General features: G+C 41.6%; 1 protein-coding gene across 2 annotated transcripts in view; it reads right to left on the bottom strand.

Annotated features, from left to right (window-relative positions):
* The window catches only part of COL4A3 (collagen type IV alpha 3 chain), a 134,345-nt gene that overhangs the window by 48,326 nt on the left and 67,585 nt on the right, over nt 1–18,434 (bottom strand). Inside the window, exons 4-19 of one of the 2 annotated variants that reach the window (XM_045481520.1) lie at nt 16,321–16,365; nt 15,699–15,743; nt 14,448–14,510; nt 13,719–13,772; nt 12,894–12,920; nt 12,061–12,135; nt 9,850–9,912; nt 9,686–9,721; nt 8,830–8,871; nt 8,528–8,605; nt 6,770–6,835; nt 5,788–5,847; nt 4,329–4,373; nt 3,998–4,051; nt 3,238–3,279; nt 837–921 (exon numbers count right to left, since the gene is read on the bottom strand). In XM_045481520.1, the coding sequence (XP_045337476.1) occupies nt 837–921; nt 3,238–3,279; nt 3,998–4,051; nt 4,329–4,373; nt 5,788–5,847; nt 6,770–6,835; nt 8,528–8,605; nt 8,830–8,871; nt 9,686–9,721; nt 9,850–9,912; nt 12,061–12,135; nt 12,894–12,920; nt 13,719–13,772; nt 14,448–14,510; nt 15,699–15,743; nt 16,321–16,365 (880 nt within the window). The remainder of the gene's footprint in view (nt 1–836; nt 922–3,237; nt 3,280–3,997; nt 4,052–4,328; nt 4,374–5,787; nt 5,848–6,769; nt 6,836–8,527; nt 8,606–8,829; nt 8,872–9,685; nt 9,722–9,849; nt 9,913–12,060; nt 12,136–12,893; nt 12,921–13,718; nt 13,773–14,447; nt 14,511–15,698; nt 15,744–16,320; nt 16,366–18,434) is intronic. The other variant, XM_045481521.1, reaches the window with a different exon arrangement.

Below are 18,434 nucleotides of genomic sequence, written 5' to 3'. Positions count from 1 at the left end.
ACACATGGAAGGGATTTGTAGTGACCATATATCAGATTAAAAAAAAATCTGTGTCTGTAGCTATACTTCTCTGTCCGTTTATTTAAGAATGCTAGGTGTTTTTACTCTTTTGAGTGAAATTCTCCTTTGAAATCTTATGTGTATCAATAATTTGCCTCAGATCAGTGGTTCTCGATCCCGGCCACACACTAGAATAATCTGGAGAGATTTGCAATCTACCGGTGCTCAGCCTCCCCCCTCTCCCCGCCCCCACCTCCAGACAGTTGCATCAGAATCACAGGGATGGGACTTGGCATGTTTTTAGAAGTTCCCAGGGATTCTGATGTGTAACCAGAGAGGAGAGCTCTTGGCCTAGACCTTTCCAATGTATCTACCCAAAGGGACAGAATCTAATAAATGTGACTCTGCTTCATGGTGCCAGGAGTTGGGAAACCCCAGATTTCAGTCCCTTCTTGTCACTATTATATGGATTTGCTCAAATTACGGTTTTTCAGGGTCTCCATTTTTTCTTTTGTATCCCACTAAGATTGCTGATTCTTTACGTTCCCTCCTCCTGCCCTCTGGCCATTATTAGTGTTTTCTTGTCCGACTTGAACTTCATGCTTGCACACACAAAGAATTTAACTACCTTCTGTGGTATAGCACCTATGGAATTTTCATATAAAAGTATGAAAATTAGGAGGCCATGAAAATTGGGAGACCTTTCTTCCCCCCCCCCCCCCCCCCCCCCCCCCGCTCCCTGCAAATTCTAGGTCTATAAGCTTATGTTACATGTTGCCTGGAGAGAAACACAGGGAAATAGGCAGCAAACGCTTTAGGAAGAAATTTATCCTCACCCTGTGGGCCACGAGCTCCTTTGGGGCCTGGTGGGCCTGGAATTCCTACATCCCCCTTTTCCTGGTATGCATCATAATATTCTGTCTTAAAGGAAAAAGGAACAAATAAAGAGAAAAGATAGCTATTTATGGAGAGCTCACCAGATGCCATATTCCAATGTCTTTTATTTTGGCCCAAATGATATTTTCCTTATCTTCCTGAATTCATAGGTTTATGTGTTAGCAGAAATATGGTAGTCATATATACATAATGGATACATGCAAAGATAAAAGTTGATGTTTCTGGTATCATGGCATCATATACTTCATGGGCTTTCAACTAGAAATACATTTTATGATGTGACCCAGCTCACATACTCATAGTTATAAATATACATACATACGTATCTAGATATGTGTGAATATGTATGCAGAAATTGAAGTTTCACAGTGACTTACCATTTTGACATTTGATCAATGCTGATTTTTCAGTATATTCTATCTCACTTAATTTTTTTAATGTTTATTTATTTTTGAGAGAGAGAGAGAGGAGGAGCAGACAGAGTGGGAGACACAGAATCAGGAGTAGGCTCCAGGCTCTTGGGCTGACAGCACAGAGCCCGATGCGGGGCTCAAACCCACAAATCGAACCACAGGATCATGACCTGAGCTGAAGTCGGATGCTCAATTGACTGAGCCACCCAGGTGGCCCTATTCTATTTCACTTTTTAAAAACACTTGTCCTCATGAGCTAACTTTATTTCAGAGTCCGTTGGGACCCACACATCAAAAAATACTCTGATTGTTTCTTTAAATTTCAGGATACCAATGACTTGCAATAATTGAGGACTCTTGTTTCTGACATGCTCCGTGGACCTACTGTTGGTCTTTAACCATCTACTTCGTAAGCAGAATTTCCAGGGATGATAATAGAAACTGGAATTAAAACACATACACACAGCAAACTGGGAATGCTAATTCCCCTCCAGCGCAACTGGCAAGGAGATTTCATTTAGAACTTGGTACATTTATCTTAAATGAAAGAAGAAGGGAAAAGAAAAGGTTTGTTTTTTGTTTTGTTTTCCTGTATGCTGCACGGGGCCCATGACTTTGCTGGCTTGTTTAAAAAAGAGGTAACAAGGGGCGCCTGGGTGGCGCAGTCGGTTAAGCCTCCGACTTCAGCCAGGTCACGATTTCGCGGTCCGCGAGTTCGAGCGCCGCGTCGGGCTCTGGGCTGATGGCTCAGAGCCTGGAGCCTGTTTCCGATTCTGTGTCTCCCTCTCTCTCTGCCCCTCCCCCGCTCATGCTCTGTCTCTCTCTGTCCCAAAAATAAATAAACGTTGAAAAAAAAAAAAAAAAGAGGTAACAAGAGTATTGTGGTTAAACACTATGTATACAGTCACAAAAAATAACTCGCAATAATAACAGTAATGATAATATAATAATCTCCATCAAAATCCGTAATGGCATATGTGCACCTGCCAAGGGTTGGCTAAGTGCTTTCACCCTAAGGCCCAATTATTCTTTCCAGCAACTCCATAAAAGTATTTTGGGGCTATTTGCATCCGAATCACTTACTTGTTGTGTGAAGGTGAGAATTTCCAGGACCTTCCTCCAGTTACTTTACTTAGTTAAGTTTACTTAGTTAAATTACTTAGGCTGAGGGGTCTGAGAATGGTGTTAGGAATGGGATCCCCCCCTCCCCCCCACCCCGCGACTCTCCTACTACCACCGTCCTTTCTGAATGGCAGCTCCACTCAGCGCATTGAACCTGAGAACCACTGTCCTTTAAGGCAGGAGATGAAGGGATACTGGAAGTCAGAGCCCAGATCTCTTTTACCCATCTCCTTAAGCGACAGGGTCACAAAATAGAGAATGTGCTCTATCTCTGCAGTCAGGAGCTGACAGACATCAGTGCAATCCACATCCACACTGCAGAGAGGAGACAGCCTGCTGAGACGGAGCTTGGGCTTGGGGTCAGTGGCTTCTGCTGGCCCTGGTTGGGCTCGTGCTGCCCAGAAGTGCAGGATGTCATATACCCATGCCCAGACGGAGTGGGTGGGGCTCTCTCCCTCTGCCCTGGGTACCCCAGCTGACCTCCACGGCACCCCTCCTGCTCTGCTCAAGGCCACAGGTCACCTGGGGCCATGTGTGATTGAACAAAGGTTTTCTTCTTTCCCACCGCCGAGGGTGGGCATTGCTAGTGCCTTCCAGAGACCACATAGGACCAAATAGAAATATTTATCCACTGTCAAATGGACAAATAATGACAACAGCTATTTTCTTCCTTGGCTTGATAAAAAAGTAAATACTATCATCTCTATCTTAACAGTTAATGAGAGACGCCGATTCAAAATTTCCTTGATGCTTTGGAGGACTTGATCACCCATGACAAGCGGACATTGTCTTTAGTTACACTTACTGGACCACGGAATCCTGGAGGGCCAATGTCCCCTTTCCACCCCTGTGTTGAAAGACAGTTACAAATTGTGAGTACATTAATCCAAAATATCTATACATTTGGTATACTGAAAAAGCAAAATGCACAGCTAAGTCATAAACTGACTTTGGGTTATTTCCCTGGAGGGCCACATCTGGGGCAAGAATCCTGTCAACAAGGTCCCGAGAAGCAGCTGTGGCTCTAGGGATTTCCGGATTCCCTCCGTGGCAGTACCTTCAGAGGGTGTTTCTATGCATTACACAGTCCCACGTTCTCGCCCAGATCACAGGCACGGCAAAACGAGGCTGTGAGTTATATGCAGTTCCCACTGTCCCAACTCACCCGTAACCCACCCCCTTCCTTACCGACTCAACAATTATTTGAAAATTATGTAACATGTTGCCGGCAACGCATGAAACGGACTACAGCGCACAATTCATTAATCGTGACCTTTCAGTGTGTCATGACCCAGGCCGAGACTCGTGGGGTTCAGCCTACACTTGCCCTCCGATGACCTGAAACCCTCGCCTGCAGGACTTCTCCAGCTCCTTCCTCATGAGGAAGCTGAATCTCACTGGTCACTGTGTCAGCCAGCTTCTGCCACACAGAGCGAGTTTTATATCTTTCCCACACAACTGCCCTTCAGGTGTCCATGCAAACTTCACATCCCTCACTTCCTCTTAACCAATATAACTAAGGTATTTTAATGAACACTGGTCGCAATTCCTTGTACCTATTTTACCTTAATGCCGTCTTCACCTGGTAACCCAGGGAAGCCCCTGTTGCCTTTGGCTCCCTGTGGAAAAGGGCAGAGAGAATGGGTCAGAAGGCCCACGGGTCAATTTCTTCTGTGGGAAGCAAGAGCCGTTGGAACCCCTTTTTGCAAAGAAAAATGAGGATGGCTCAGATGGTCTCTCTTCACAGTGAGGGTGTTGCACTCTGGCTCTCAAATGTAGGTTTAAAAGGCCACATGCTTTTTCTAGATGAGTAACTACTGATGACTCCCCAGAGTGCTTCTTCACCGAATGGAACCGACATTTCAATAACATCGATGGGCCAAATCATGTCTTTACCTCAGTGCCAGGGAAACCAGGGGTTCCATCTTTTCCAGGTTTTCCCTAAAACAGAAACACATCATTTAATAAATATGGAAAACCTAAATGATACGATCGTCTCCTCTCGACCTTGGGCAAAAGAGCCTGACTGAGACTCCCCACCCATTTGTTAGAAGAAAAAAAAAAAAAAACACTACTAATCATGGAACACGTATGACCTTCTCTTGGTGGGAAGGGCAGAGCCGGGGAAATCAGGGGAAGGGGAAATCAGGGGAAGATTGGAAATTAAGAGCTAAGCTTCAGTGAGATCTAATACTATCCACCCAAGCTTGGAAGAAAACTTGAAAAAGCAGAGGAGTGGACAAAAAAGCTTAGAAAGAGGGAGGTGTTCACAAACTATTCAAAATGTTGGCAATTCCCCGAACTGCAGATATGCCTGTATTTGAACATATTTATAAAAATATGGTGCAGTGTTCTAAACAGACAGGGCTTTTGGATGACCTATTATGAAGTCTACTCTCCATGACAGAATAAAAACCATACTATTTTTTCTTAGAAAAATATACACTTTTCTCAATGTAAAATTTTTAGAATTTAAACACAATATATGTGGTTAAATATTTCTAAAAATAGAGCTGGCCGGGTGAGTGGACCCTGGCGACTTCAGTGTCCCCACTACCCATGTCACAGCATGTCCCATTTTCTTTGGGGAGTGGCCGTTCCCTCACTTTGTGTGATTCTGATGGGGCTCTCAGTCACAATAACCCTAACCCCGCTGGTCTGGCCAACCCTGGAAACTTCTTCCTGGCCACAGTTCGCTTTCCAGAGTGAGGCATAGAACCAAGTTGGGTCAATTAGAGAGATTCTCTGGGGTTTTATTAATGGCCACAGGGAAACACACCGTCTCCTTGGATGCCATTAATCTGAACTTCTCACCTTTTCTCTCTATTGCCACCTACAAGGAAGAAGGTCATTGTCAAAGGAGAGCATGAGGCCAATCAATGCACACAGAGGGGGAGAAATGGTATGGAGGGCCCCGCCTCCCGCCTTATTGTTTCAGGCTCTGAAGTCCTTGAAGGCTGTTTCAGCTTTAAACTTCTCAGCTACTTGAACAAATAAGTCTCATTTCTTAAATTTTTTTAAATATTTACTTATTTTTGAGAGAAAGAGACAGAGCATGATGAGCAGGAGAGAGGCGGAGAGAGAGGAAGACACAGATAGGAAGCAGGCTCCAGGCTTCAAGCTGTCAGCATAGAGCTGGACCCAGGGCTCAAACTCACAAACTACAAAATCATGACCTGAGCCAGAGTCAGATGCTTAACCGACTAAACCACCCAGGCACCCCATATTTCCTAAATCTTTAAAAAACTTATAAAAATCTAAGCTAGTTTGAGATGGGTATCTTACACTTGCTTCCTAAATAGTCCTGAGTACTTACTAATACAGGCTGCACATGACACTGAATTTCCAAATTTACCTGCGGGCCAGGTTCTCCAGGAGCACCTTTTTCAGCTCCATAAGATTCCCCAGGCGGTCCCTGTATTAATGAGAGTTATATCAAATTGTACATATTATTGACTTTTTTTACTTATCTTGATTGCCATTAACTTTTTCCTTCTGATTATTCTGTTATATTTTAAAAATGTTAAAATCATGGTTCATCTAAGAGGGAAATCTTATTTATAAGTATTCATTTAAAAATAAATGCTAAAATACAAGATGCTATATGGAAAGAGCCCAAATGCCCATCAACTGATGAACGGATAAAGAAGCTGTGGCATATATAGGCACAATGGAATACTACTTGGCAATGAAAAAAGAATGAAATCTTGTCATTTGCAACAACATGGCTGGAACTGGAGGGTATTATGCTAAGTAAAATAAGTCAGTCAAAGACAGATATCATGTTTTCACTCATATGTGGAATTTGAGAAACTTAACAGAAGACCACGGGGGAAGGGAAGGGAAAAAAATAGTTACAAACAGAGAGAGAGGCAAACCATAAGAGGCTCTTAAATACAGAGACCCAACTGAGGGTTGATGTGGGTGGGAGGGCAGGGGGTGGGGAAAATGGGTGGTGGGTATTGAGGAAGGCACTAGTTGGGATGAGCACTGGGTGTTGTATGTAAGTGATGTATCATGGGAATCTACCCCTGAAGCAAAGAGCACACTGTATGTTAGCTAACTTGACAATAAATTATATAATAATAATAATAATAAAAAAAAAAACAGATGTTGAAGATGAATCGTAAGATGGGTGACATTGGGCACATATACCACAGCGTAGGGATTTCAGCTAGAAGTAGGTGTAAAATAATTCTAGTATACTCATGACCTCTGCAGTAAAATACTATCGTGCTTTAGCAAATATTAAGATGTAAAAGTAGATCGTATATCAAAATAGGCACTAAGGCTCTACTTTATGTTTCAAGGGAACAGCATGAGTGTAAATGACCTACTGAGGGTCCAGGAGGTCCGGATTTGCCCATGGCTCCCTTGTCCCCTTTCTCTCCCTTGAGGTCCTGCTACAAAAACAATTTCAGGTCATTACACACAGATCAAATAAGATTCTACTGCTTTTCCAGATTTCTCTATCTGTTCAACGTACTGGATTTACAAAGTACTTATGTACCTCTTGTTAACACGACACATTATTGTTTTTCACATTTCAAATGTTATACTTGTGAACCCATTGAAACTAAACACAGACTTTTTTTTTCTTTTTTTTAAAGAAAGTTATCTTTTGGATCAAACTGTGTTCAACCAATTTAATTCCTGCATCAGTTTTCAATAAGCACATTCAAATCATTTTTAATGTATCTTATTTTCATTTTAATATACAGAAATTATTTTCATTGGGATCATTTTCTGAGTATATGTTATGATGAGAATTTGATTTCCATTAATCAGGTTTGTCTGCCCCCTAATTGCATTTTATTGATTGTATTTTCCCTCTTGTGAATCATCTCTTGGGGCATCAGTTTTTTTTTTTTTTTTTCAAACTTGATTTTTTCCCCCTTGATCAAATCTTCCAGATCTAGATTTTGTCAAAATAAGATTTTTTTTCCTGTCAATTTCTAGCCAATACAATTTTAGACTTTATTAATTTTATTTTTGTCAATTACCTCTTAAAAGTGGTTATTTTCCTCAGGTAAATTTTTCTCCAATCTTCAATGAGAGTTATTATTTTGATTATACCAAATTTTGCCGTGTTTTGCTTTAACTCTTTTCAGTTTTGTTTTGATAATTTCTATCACTAAAAATTATTTTATTTTTAGTTTATTTTTGAGGTGATGAAAGTGTTCTAAAATTGCAGGTGGTAATACTTGTAAACCACATGAATGCACTGAAAGCCACTGAATTGTACATTAGAGAGCAAATTTCATGGTATGTAAATTATATTTCAATAATGTTAAAATTAATTATAACTAAAACCCATGAATTTTATTCTTTAAAATGGATGTGTGAATTATGATATGTGAATTATATTTCAATCAAGCTATTATTGAAAATAATCACAAGTCTTAAAAAGAAGGATGATTTGTGTTTATTTCTTCCACAAGAAAATTGTTAGTTAACCCCTCACTTCCCTCCCCCCATCCCAGGCATTCCAGGATCAACCTAGTGTCTAGGTTTGGGGTATTATATTGTGATTCACTTTTTCTGAGCATTCAATTCAGTTCTATATCCTGGTCTTTCCAGCTACCCCATGGTAGGAACAAAATGCAAATGTTAATGTCAAAAAACAGGGTCACAGTGTCCTGAGAGAGAAATTAGGGCCAAATGGCCCCTGGGGTTATAATGGCAGATAAAAATGTCTCAGTTGGTTACAATACCAGTCCACCCATATCTTTAGGTCATTACTATCCAGTTGGATCAGAGCCAAATAACCATTTTGTTATCATTTATTCAAACATACTCACTGAATCCCCATCTGAGTTGGGAACAGTGAGAAGGGATGGGGATAAGAGGTGAGCAAAATTAGATCCAGGCTCCACCTTCTAGAATCTTGGAAGCTGCTTGCCTCTGATCTTGCCTCACATCCCTGTCTCATTGTTTTCTGGTTCTCCAGTAAAAGATGGGGATAAAATAAAATCCAGAGGTTCAGGCAGGGCTGAACTGGGCTTAGACGGAACTTATAAAAGAGGTAAAAGATCACAAGGACCTCCCCCCAGAAGTGAGAAGACACAACCCTAGTAATAAAGTGGAAGAGTTACCGTTCTGTTATCTGGGCCGGTTAGCGTCACAATAACCGTTCCTGGTGGTCCAGGGGGTCCTGTCAATCCTTTCACACCCTAAACACAAATACACTCAGGAATGCAAAGCTGAACAACATCACCTTTGCTTTTTTGAAAGACAGATGCTCCTTCCCTGTTGGTTCTTCGGTGAGAAGATAGAGCCAATGATAGAGCAAACACACACATTTATTTCAGTGTCACTCAGTGACTGAGACGTATAGGTTGGTTGCTCTGAGACTTACAATGTCTTGCCCACAAATAAACCCCAGTATTTGAATTACCCGCTCTCCTTTTTGTCCTATCACATTATCGCCCATGTGACCCTGTAAGAAAAGACAAAACAAAATTATTTAAAAAAAAAAATGACTATGAATGGTCTAAACCCACTGAAGTGCCAATGTTTGTAACTGACCATTTACATTTTAATTATAATGTCAGTATTGTCAAAATTATTTTAGCTATTTCTTGGAGGAGAGAGGCACACTATGTTTCTTTCAAAAGTAGAGATCGTGAAATGCAGAAAGCTTACGGGATATACTTAATAGGGCAAATGAAGGCATGATGTGGCATGGGGAAAGGAAACCAGCTCAGAGGACATTTATCTGGCTCAGCCACTAGCTGGTTACCTAACTTTCTGATGCCCTAGTTTTCTCATCTTAAAAAGAAGAAGCAAGGGTAGCTGAACTTTGGGATTCCGAAATTCCTAGAGAGGCTAAGAATACAATTCAGTCTTCAGTAGTAATTTAGTGACATGAGAGAAGAGAAAGACATGCAGGGCCCTTCATGTACTGGCTTAAGATCAGGTTGGTTTGGGGAACAGTCCGCTGCAAAAGTTTATAGGATAAAGTATTGGGTGATCAGTAGGATTATCAGAAATGGGAAACCTACGGACTTGCCCTTTCCTGATACGGAGCTCCTTATAACTGAATTATCAGGGATCAAGTTACTAAGTGCAGGGAGAAGCGAGTGAGGGGTGCAGAGCTGTCTGCCCCATTCCTTTCCATGGATTATTCCAGGGAATAATCCTGTGGCTTCCAGAGAGGGTCTGGGCAGTGAGCACATGTCCAATCAGGCCAGGTTTGGCTTTTAGCTTGCTTAGGGCGTTCTGGCTGTTGTGACACATGAACTATAATCTACCTTAGGTCCCGGAGGTCCCATGGTTCCTGGAAAGCCCTAGAAAAATCCAGAAGTGAAAATTACAGCAGGAAATGTGTACCAAGCCGAAAACTCTGTGTAAAGCTTTTAGCTATAATGAATTTATTAGTTTACAGTGCCTATAGCTGTGATGGCTTCATACTCACAAAGAGCCCTGGAGGGCCAGGTGGACCAACGGGTCCAGGAAAACCTGGAAGGCCTGGTAAGCCCTGTAAATTAAGAGAAGAGGAGGGTAAGTTTAAGTTTACTTCTTACCTGAGAACAATGTCCATTAATTAAATCTATTAACATATTTTAATGAAAGTTGAGGAGCATGATGGCTCTCATTCATGGCTGCAGTTAATTACAAAAAAAAAGGGGGGGGGTGGGGTAAGGAAAAAAAAAAAGGTGCCTAAAAGCGCGTTGCCATGTAGGACAGGTTGCCAGGGATACCTGGATGGTAACATTTCCAGGAGCATGACCAGAGCCGTTGCTTTACTTTAGAAGGGTTTTTAAATCTTTGAAATTTTGCTTTTGTCTGTGTGTCTGTCTCTCTGTCTGCCTGTCTCTCAGCCAAGCATACTCCTCCCATAGGGCTTTCCACCTGCTCTCCTTCTGTCTAGAATCCTCTTCCCCCAGACATCTAGAGGACCGACTTCCTTTCCCTTTTCTTATTTTCACTCAAATGTCATCCTTTCCCAGCCCGCCCAATGTAAAGCCACAACCCTCCTTCCAACCTGGACACTCCTTTATCCCCTGGCCTTGCAGTCTTTTCCTCCTTGGCATTTTTTACTATCTAACCAACACTTATTAATTTACTTTTTGTTTTCTATTTTCCCCTACTAGAATGTAAGCTCCATGATGGCAAGAATTTTTTTTTTTGGGGGGGGGGGTTGCTGATTTTTGCACTGTGGTATCTCTACAGCCTAGAATAGCTCCTGGCATATAACTGGCATGTAATTCATGTTTCTTGTATACATGAATGTCCCACTGTTAGATCTTCATCAGTAGCACCCTGTAGTACCTAGCCGACACTCAATGCACACTTAAAGGACACATCAACGTCCCAGATGGCTGCGATCTCTTCTTACTGGATCCCTTTTCTTCAGCATCGGGCCCCTTAAATGTTTCTTAAACAAGAAAAATCAAGAGGCATCATGTTCTGTATCTTTCCTCAAAGGTCGGTAAAGCCTCCTAAGCATGTCATTCTGCCATTTTGTGGCTCACCATTGGTTGGCAGGGGTCACCATCCAGGAGCTCAACAACCTAAACTCAAACTCTTTGACTCACTTAGACAAATTTCCAGAAATTTCCACATATACTTTTGAACTAAGTTAAAATATTTCTGGTTTTAACCTGGAAGTTAGTACCTGTGCCTGAGGTCTACCAAAAAATCCTTTTGGATCACAAAGTAAAGCATACACAGTCCCCCAAATGGCTGTGTCTCTTTGTATCCATCTGGGATCACACTCAGATCTACATACATATGGATCAGAAAGTAAACCACTCTACAGGAAAAAGGCACATTTAAATAAAACCCACTTACTCCTGCAAATTTTGTAATAGGGCTATTACTTAACATTATAGTTTTAAATGATATTCAATGTATGATACAAACCTATGCTTGATTTCAACAAATATAGAGTAAGCGGAACATAACTATTCCTTGAACATTCCTTCTTAGGTGTAGAAAAGCCCGGGTAATTGAGATTTAAGAAGAGATTAAAAGACTTAGGAACAAAATCATCCCTTTATGTTAGTTTCATGGAGTTTCTCATAAAGTGAATATTCTAGAGTGAAATGAAGTCGATATGTAAACAGAAGACATGTGAATGTCTACTGCAAATGTTCTTGCAGTTGTCAGAGGTGGGGGTGGAGCATAGGTGGAATGTACAAATGTCCAGTTATAAATAAATGAGTCTTAGGGATGTAAGGTACAGCATAATGACTACAGTCAATAACATCATATTCCAGATTTGAAAGCTGCTAAGAGAGTAAAGTTCTCATCATAAGAAAAAAAATATTTGTCACGGTGGTGATGGATGTTAACTAGACTTATTGTGGGGATCATTTCACAATATGTACAAATCTCTGATCACTACCCTCAACACCTGAAACGAATATGTCATATGTCAATAGTATCTCCATGAAAAAGGAAAACAAAACAAAAAAGAAAATGGAAAACAAACAATAAAAATGTTCCTAAGAGGGGGAGGAAAAGATCTAGGGGAAGAGAGAGAGAGGAGGGGCAGAGACAAAGACAGAGATGCAGAGACACAGAGAAGGGAGAAAGAGGGAGAGATGGACAGACAGAGACAGAGAAAGAGAGCCAGAACCAGAGAAATGAGAATGAGAAGACCATCCCTGAAGTGCTATACCTGTAATCCTGGGGCTCCTGGCAACCCGGGGTCACCTCTTCCATCAAGTTCTATACCTTCTGCAGCGGGAGCTCCCTTGAAAATAAAGAACTTCATCAACTGTAACCAATGTTATATTTGCAAAGCTCCTTTAAATTGCTTATTCAAACTTCTACTGCTTCAAGGATAAAAGTGCTTTTCAGGGCATACACGTAGAGAAAAGATTTAAGATTACTCAGTTTGGAAGAGATCTAAGATTTTCATACATCCTAAGATAGACAATTTCCTGGGCAAGCAAGAAAGACATAAGAATGACAGAGCATTTCTCAAGATTCCAGAATTAGTGGCAGCTCCTGATCTGGAAGTCGGGACCCTGAGCCTGATGTCAGTTCTTTCCTCCTAGACTCTATTTCCTTCAAGCGTTTTCCAAAACTTGTATTTCTTAAGAGGTATTTACAGAAAGAGCTAAAAGAAGTTGTCCGATAGGAACAAATATCATGGTCCAATTATTAACTGGTTTCTGAATTAATTATGAAACCCGATTTGGAATCACTTATATCTCATCATTTAATGGAACCCCTTTCAGATGTACCATTAGAGATTTACTTTCTTTCTTCTTCTTTTTTTAATCTGTTTATTTTGAGAGACAGAGAAAGCATGAGCAGGGGAGGGGCAGAGAAAGAGGGAGAATCTCAAGCAGACTCCACGCTGTCAGCGCAGAGCCCATGCGGGGCTCCAACTCACAAACCGTCTTGAGATCAAGACCTGAACGGAAGTCAAGTTGGACATTTAACTCACTGAGCCATGCAGGCGCCTCGGAGATTTTCAATACCAATATGCCGCACATGACTTACCTTTTCTCCTTTCAAGCCAACAGCACCCTAAGAAAAGGAAACCAAATACACAGAATCACTGCTTTGTCCTCACTGCTATTCAACCCCTCTCTCGCTGTATACTTCCCGCTGGCTTTTAAATATGTTCAACTTTCTTTCATTTAAAGAAACAAAACCTCCCCTTTAATCTCCCCCTGCCAGTACTGCCCGTATCTCTTCGTCATGTCATCTGCAACCTTCCCATTCTGGTCAGATCCCATTCACTCCTCAGTCCCACACCTGCCTCATGCCCCATCCATGCTCAAAGTATCCTTTGCTAAGTCCTGCAATGATGGTGATGTTGTTAAAGTCAATGACAAGTTGTCAGATCTTCGTGGACTTCTCGGCAGCATCGGGCAGCTGTCTGCCACTCCCCTCTACGGAAATACATCTTTCCTAGGCTCCCATCATCTACTCCTTCTGGTTTTCTTTCTACCACCAGGGGCCCCTCCTCTTTACGGGCTTATCCTCCTTGACCCGGACATCCCTTGCTAGAGCTTTCTAAGTCATGTCCAAGGCTCTTTTCTCCTTATTCTTGCTCCTTGAGTCACCACCATCCAGGGCCTCTCTGAGCAGATCTAGCTGCCTATCAGTCATCTCCGCTTAGATGTCTCAAATGCAAAATGAAGCCTCAAAGTGCAAACCTGAACTCAACGCATTTATTCATTCATTCGCCACCCATTAGTTGAATGTCTCCTCTCAGCTGCTCTAGACTTTCCCACAATCTTGACGGATTTCAGCATACGGCCATTCTGGAGTAAATGGCTTGTGTTTACACTTTATACAGAGTTAGAAATGGACACCTACCGGGATCCCTGGGTAGCCTGGTATCCCCGGAAGGCCTGGAAACCCTTGCTCACCCTGGAAGACAGACAAAGCTTGTCATTCTTCCTTAGTTGTTCTAGAACAGCCTATTGAGATCTCTTCCCTGTTTCTGTCTTCCAACCCTGCAGTGGTAAATCTAGACAAAGTAACCCAAATTCCTTATGGCTGCTGGGTCATGAGGCTGAAGGCCAGAAAACCATTATCTTAATTGAAAACAGGATTAGAATCTACTATTTCTCAAATTGTGCATAAATGGCAAAAGTCTAATTGTGCCAAGAACTTTTTAATTGCTGTTTCCTTGAAACTTTACTAATTAGTTCTTTCATGGCCACCATTCTGGGAAAAGGAGAGTGCAGTCAGGAAACAAAGAGGATGAGTGAACACTGCAAAGTTCAGTCGTTCCTTGCCGAAGACCAATTTCGCATTCCACGCTTTTGGTTTCTGATTTGCATACACTCACAACCTCAGGCGAAAGTAACCAGGTGAGGTCCCCCCATCCTTCTGTGGGAGAACACGAGAGAACGCCCCCAAAAGACAATCAGAAATCAAACCAGAGGAGGAAAGAAAACCGTTAAGTTTCTGTATGCACACTATTGGTTTTGGCTAAAAGGATCTTTCAAGGAAAGCCTGTGCCGTCTCATTCCTCCTTCACCTTGACTGACTCATTTGGCAGAATGTTTCCCGACCAGCTCCTGTGTGAGGAGCACATACCTTAGAACCATTGCACCCTGGTACACCAGCAGGTCCATATGGTCCAGGATGGCCCGGGGTGCCCTGGAAACACAGCAAGTCTCAGAAAGGAGGCATGAGCCCCAGACCCCGGGAACAAGCGACAAGAGTGAGGAACCCAAGGTGAGGAAAAAGATGGGCTAATTTAGAGTTATTTAAATACAAATGGCTATTAATAGTTAAGTAGTATATACAGTTATTTTAGATGACTTAAGTAAAAATCATAGCAAATAAAATGGGCTAACAAAACCAAAAATTACCAAGTGAGATACAGATATTTTAGATATAACAAGAGACCTTTCTATACAAAATGAAGTCCCTTAACGTGCTGTTTTAAGCTGGAAGAAAAGAAAGGAAAAAGAAGAGGGATATGTGCATGAAGTAACTATTATTTTACTATTCTACACTATTCAACAGAGATAATCTATCTTATTCCATCTATTTTATTCTACTCTATTCTATTCTATTCTATTCTATTCTGATCTATCCTATCCTATCCTATCCTATCCTATCCTATCCTGTTGTATTCCACTCTATTCCACACTACACTCCATTCCATTTTATTCCATCTATCCTATCCTATCCTATCCTATCCTATCCTATCCTATCCTATCCTATCTCATCTATTCTAGTCCATTCTATCTCATCCCATTCCATCCCATCCCATCCCATCCCATCCCATCCCATTCCATTCTATCTCATCTCATTCCATCGCATCCCATCCCATCCCATCCCATCCCATCCCATTCCATTCTATCTCATTCTATCCCATCCCATCCCATCCCATTCTGTCTCATTCCTTCCCATCCCATCCCATTCTATCTCATCCCATCCCATCCCATTCTATCCTATCCTATCCCATTCTGTCCCATCCCATCCCATCTCATTCCATTCTATCCCATCCCATCCTATTCCACTGCATCCCATCCCATTCCATTCTAACCCATCCCATACCATCCCAACTCACTCCACGCTATACCATCTCATACTGCCAAGCCCCATCCTGTCTTGTTCCACTTTGTACCATTCTATTCTGCATGGATTTCAGGAAATACAATTTGACTTGTATGTCCTACAAATTCACACTCTAATATATTATGTGATTCTACTGTGACATTTTCATCATGTAGCATATGTCTCAGTACCCATTTCCATGCACTACTGCTTTAACCTCTTTATTAAAATGAGCTTTCTTTTTATTTTTTAACTTTACATATTTTCCCCATTACTTACTGGAAGTCCAGGAGGACCTGAGAATCCTGGCAATCCAGTTATTCCCTAAAGACACAGAAAAGGGGAAGGTGGCAAGAAAAACACTTTTAAAACGTTCAACCTGAAAACAGAAAATTATTTGCATTCTAATAACCCCATCCTGCAACTGTAATCAGGAATGGCTAAAATCTATTTGAAAAACAAACAAGTTTTGACAAACTTTTCTAAATCTTACATTTATAAAACTTTTTAAAAGAGATGATTAAGATCTTTTTTTGCCTTTCTGGATAGATTTTTAAGGCATAACTTGCATACAGTAGAGTGCCCTAAGCTTCTGCAAACAGCTTGAGGAACGTTTACAGATGTTTGCACGTACATATGGTTATTACCGCCACCCCATCCAGACAGTGAACATCTCTACCCCCTCCAGCCGGTTCTCTCACACCTTTCCCAGTCCATCAGTACCCACCCCCAACATAGTGACCACTGTCTTCTGCCACTCCAGCTCACTTTTACCTGTTCTTGACCTTCAACTATAGAGTGTAGCATACAGAATGTACTCCTTTGTGACATCTGTATAACTTTTACAGTGCAGAGTTCTTATTTTTTATAAAGAAGAAGACGGACCGGTTGGACTACTAACCCTTCCACCTTTGGGACCGGTGAGTCCTGGAAGTCCTGGTGAGCCCTAGATCCAACATAAAAAAAACAAACAAAAACAAACCCAAAAGGCAAACACTGGAAATCATGTGGCACTAAGAAACCCATAAATTAAAAGTCGCCGTTTTATTCATACACCAGCCTGTTTTGCTCTTGTGATTATTTCAGTGTCAACACAGTAAATTGCTTGTTTGTTTAATTGCAGCTAGAATATTTATCGGAAAGGACAAACAAAAATTCAGACAAACCCCTGCTACTCCATGTGGGGGGGTCAGGGGGGCCCGTAGCATTAGCATCACCTGGAAGCTTGTTAGCCAAGCAGGCTCTCAGGTCTCCCCCACCTCTCAGACGGGTTGACTCAGAATCTACATTTTGACAAGGTTAGAAAATGATTCGTGTTCACATTGACGCCTGTGAAGAGCTGCTGTAAAAGCCCCACATTAGCCAGACAGCTGCTGAGGTCTGATAAGAATAATGATACAGTTACAATGGGGGATGAGAACGGCAGCCAATATTTCTGTCCATGAAAAACACTTTATTAGCAAAATGTGCCTGGCACGCACAAATAAATAAATAGCAAAGCAAGAACTGCCTGAACCAGAGATAAACTAGCTTCGGGCATCTAATAAATACAGTTTAGAGGTCTTGTTTCTTAGGGAATTACCTTAAATGGAGACTGTCTTAACTAGGCCACTTGGTGGGAAAGTTCCATTGTCCAAAAGCTGTTTGTATCATTCCTGGGAGTTTCAGTACGTTTTGGTATTTTTTTATTTTTTATTTTGAGAAAGGGGTTGTTACAGAGCCTTCTGAGATTGGATGGTCAAGGCTAAAGTGGGCCTTCACCGAGGAGGTGGAATTTTGCTATGTTCCCCTCCCCTGCTGGATGCTCTGTGTTATGATGCAGAAGACTCAAGAGTGACTAGGTTTTATGTCCCCATTAGAAACGTTCTTCATGCATAAAATACTTAAAATTAAGAGTGGAAATTTTTTAACCTGAAAACTCCATTTGGTCAGTTTAATAGGCTCTAATTGTCTGCCTTGGATCAAATTATCTTTTGTGTGGCTGCATTGATAAAGCACACTGTCGTCCTATACGAACTCCATGACAACATGATACACAGATATTCTTTTCTTTTCTTTTCTTTTTTATATGTTTTATTTATTTTTGAGAGAGTGGAGGAGGGGGAGGGGCAGAGAGAGAGAGAGAGAGAGAGAGAGACAGAGGATCTGAAGCAGGCCGTCAGCACAGAGCCAGATGCAGGGTTTGAACTCAAGAACTGTGAGATCGTGACCTGAACCAAAGTCGGATGCTTAACCAACGGAGTCACCCAGGCGCCCCTACAATTATTATTTTAACTGATTGCAGGCTTCTCTAAAGAAATGCCAAGGTAACAAGCAGAGTGGGTGCAGAGAACAAAACAAAAAGGAAAGAGTTGGCTTGGGGTTGATCTAAGTCCAGAATTGAAGCAAATTCATTTTATTAGTGAAATGGATGAATATCCTAGGCCACACCCTGGAGGAAGGCAGTGGGATGGTCAGAGACCGAATGGGTCTGAATTCAGACACTAAATGTCCAGCATCTGGATGACTTTTTTCAAAATTAGGGTCAGAAGAAAGAGAAATGGAGAAAAAGCACATAAATGAATTGGAGAGACATGAAACAGAAGAATTCACGGAAAAACCACACAATTTTGTATGTTTCTTCAAACATACAGATGTGGGTTTAGTTTCTTTGGTTACAGGAGTTTGATTCTGGCATCATATAAAACCAGATTTGAACTCTGATCTTGCCACCTTTCACTGTGGAGTCCAGGATGAGTTAATTATGGGCTCCGAGTGTCAGTTTCCTCATCCCTAGAATGGAGATGAGAATATGAGTCACCGTAGTCAGGATTTCTGGGACCAATGTGAAGAGTAAACGAGATACAGTCCAGAGTAAACGTCCCAATGCTTCACATGGAATAGAGTCGCAGTAAATGTTGCCTGTGATTACCACTTAAGTATACCACACATTTGGGAAATTTAAAAAGACTCTGCAGGGATCAGTGACAATTATCTTTCAGAGCTTATTAGTTAGTGCATAGCTTGCTGGAGGCC

The sequence above is a fragment of the Leopardus geoffroyi genome, chromosome C1, assembly GCF_018350155.1.
Source record: "Leopardus geoffroyi isolate Oge1 chromosome C1, O.geoffroyi_Oge1_pat1.0, whole genome shotgun sequence".
In the NCBI taxonomy this organism is placed as follows: domain Eukaryota; kingdom Metazoa; phylum Chordata; class Mammalia; order Carnivora; family Felidae; genus Leopardus; species Leopardus geoffroyi.
Note: the sequence above shows the minus strand (reverse complement) of the source record. Positions and strands in the feature narration are given on the sequence as shown.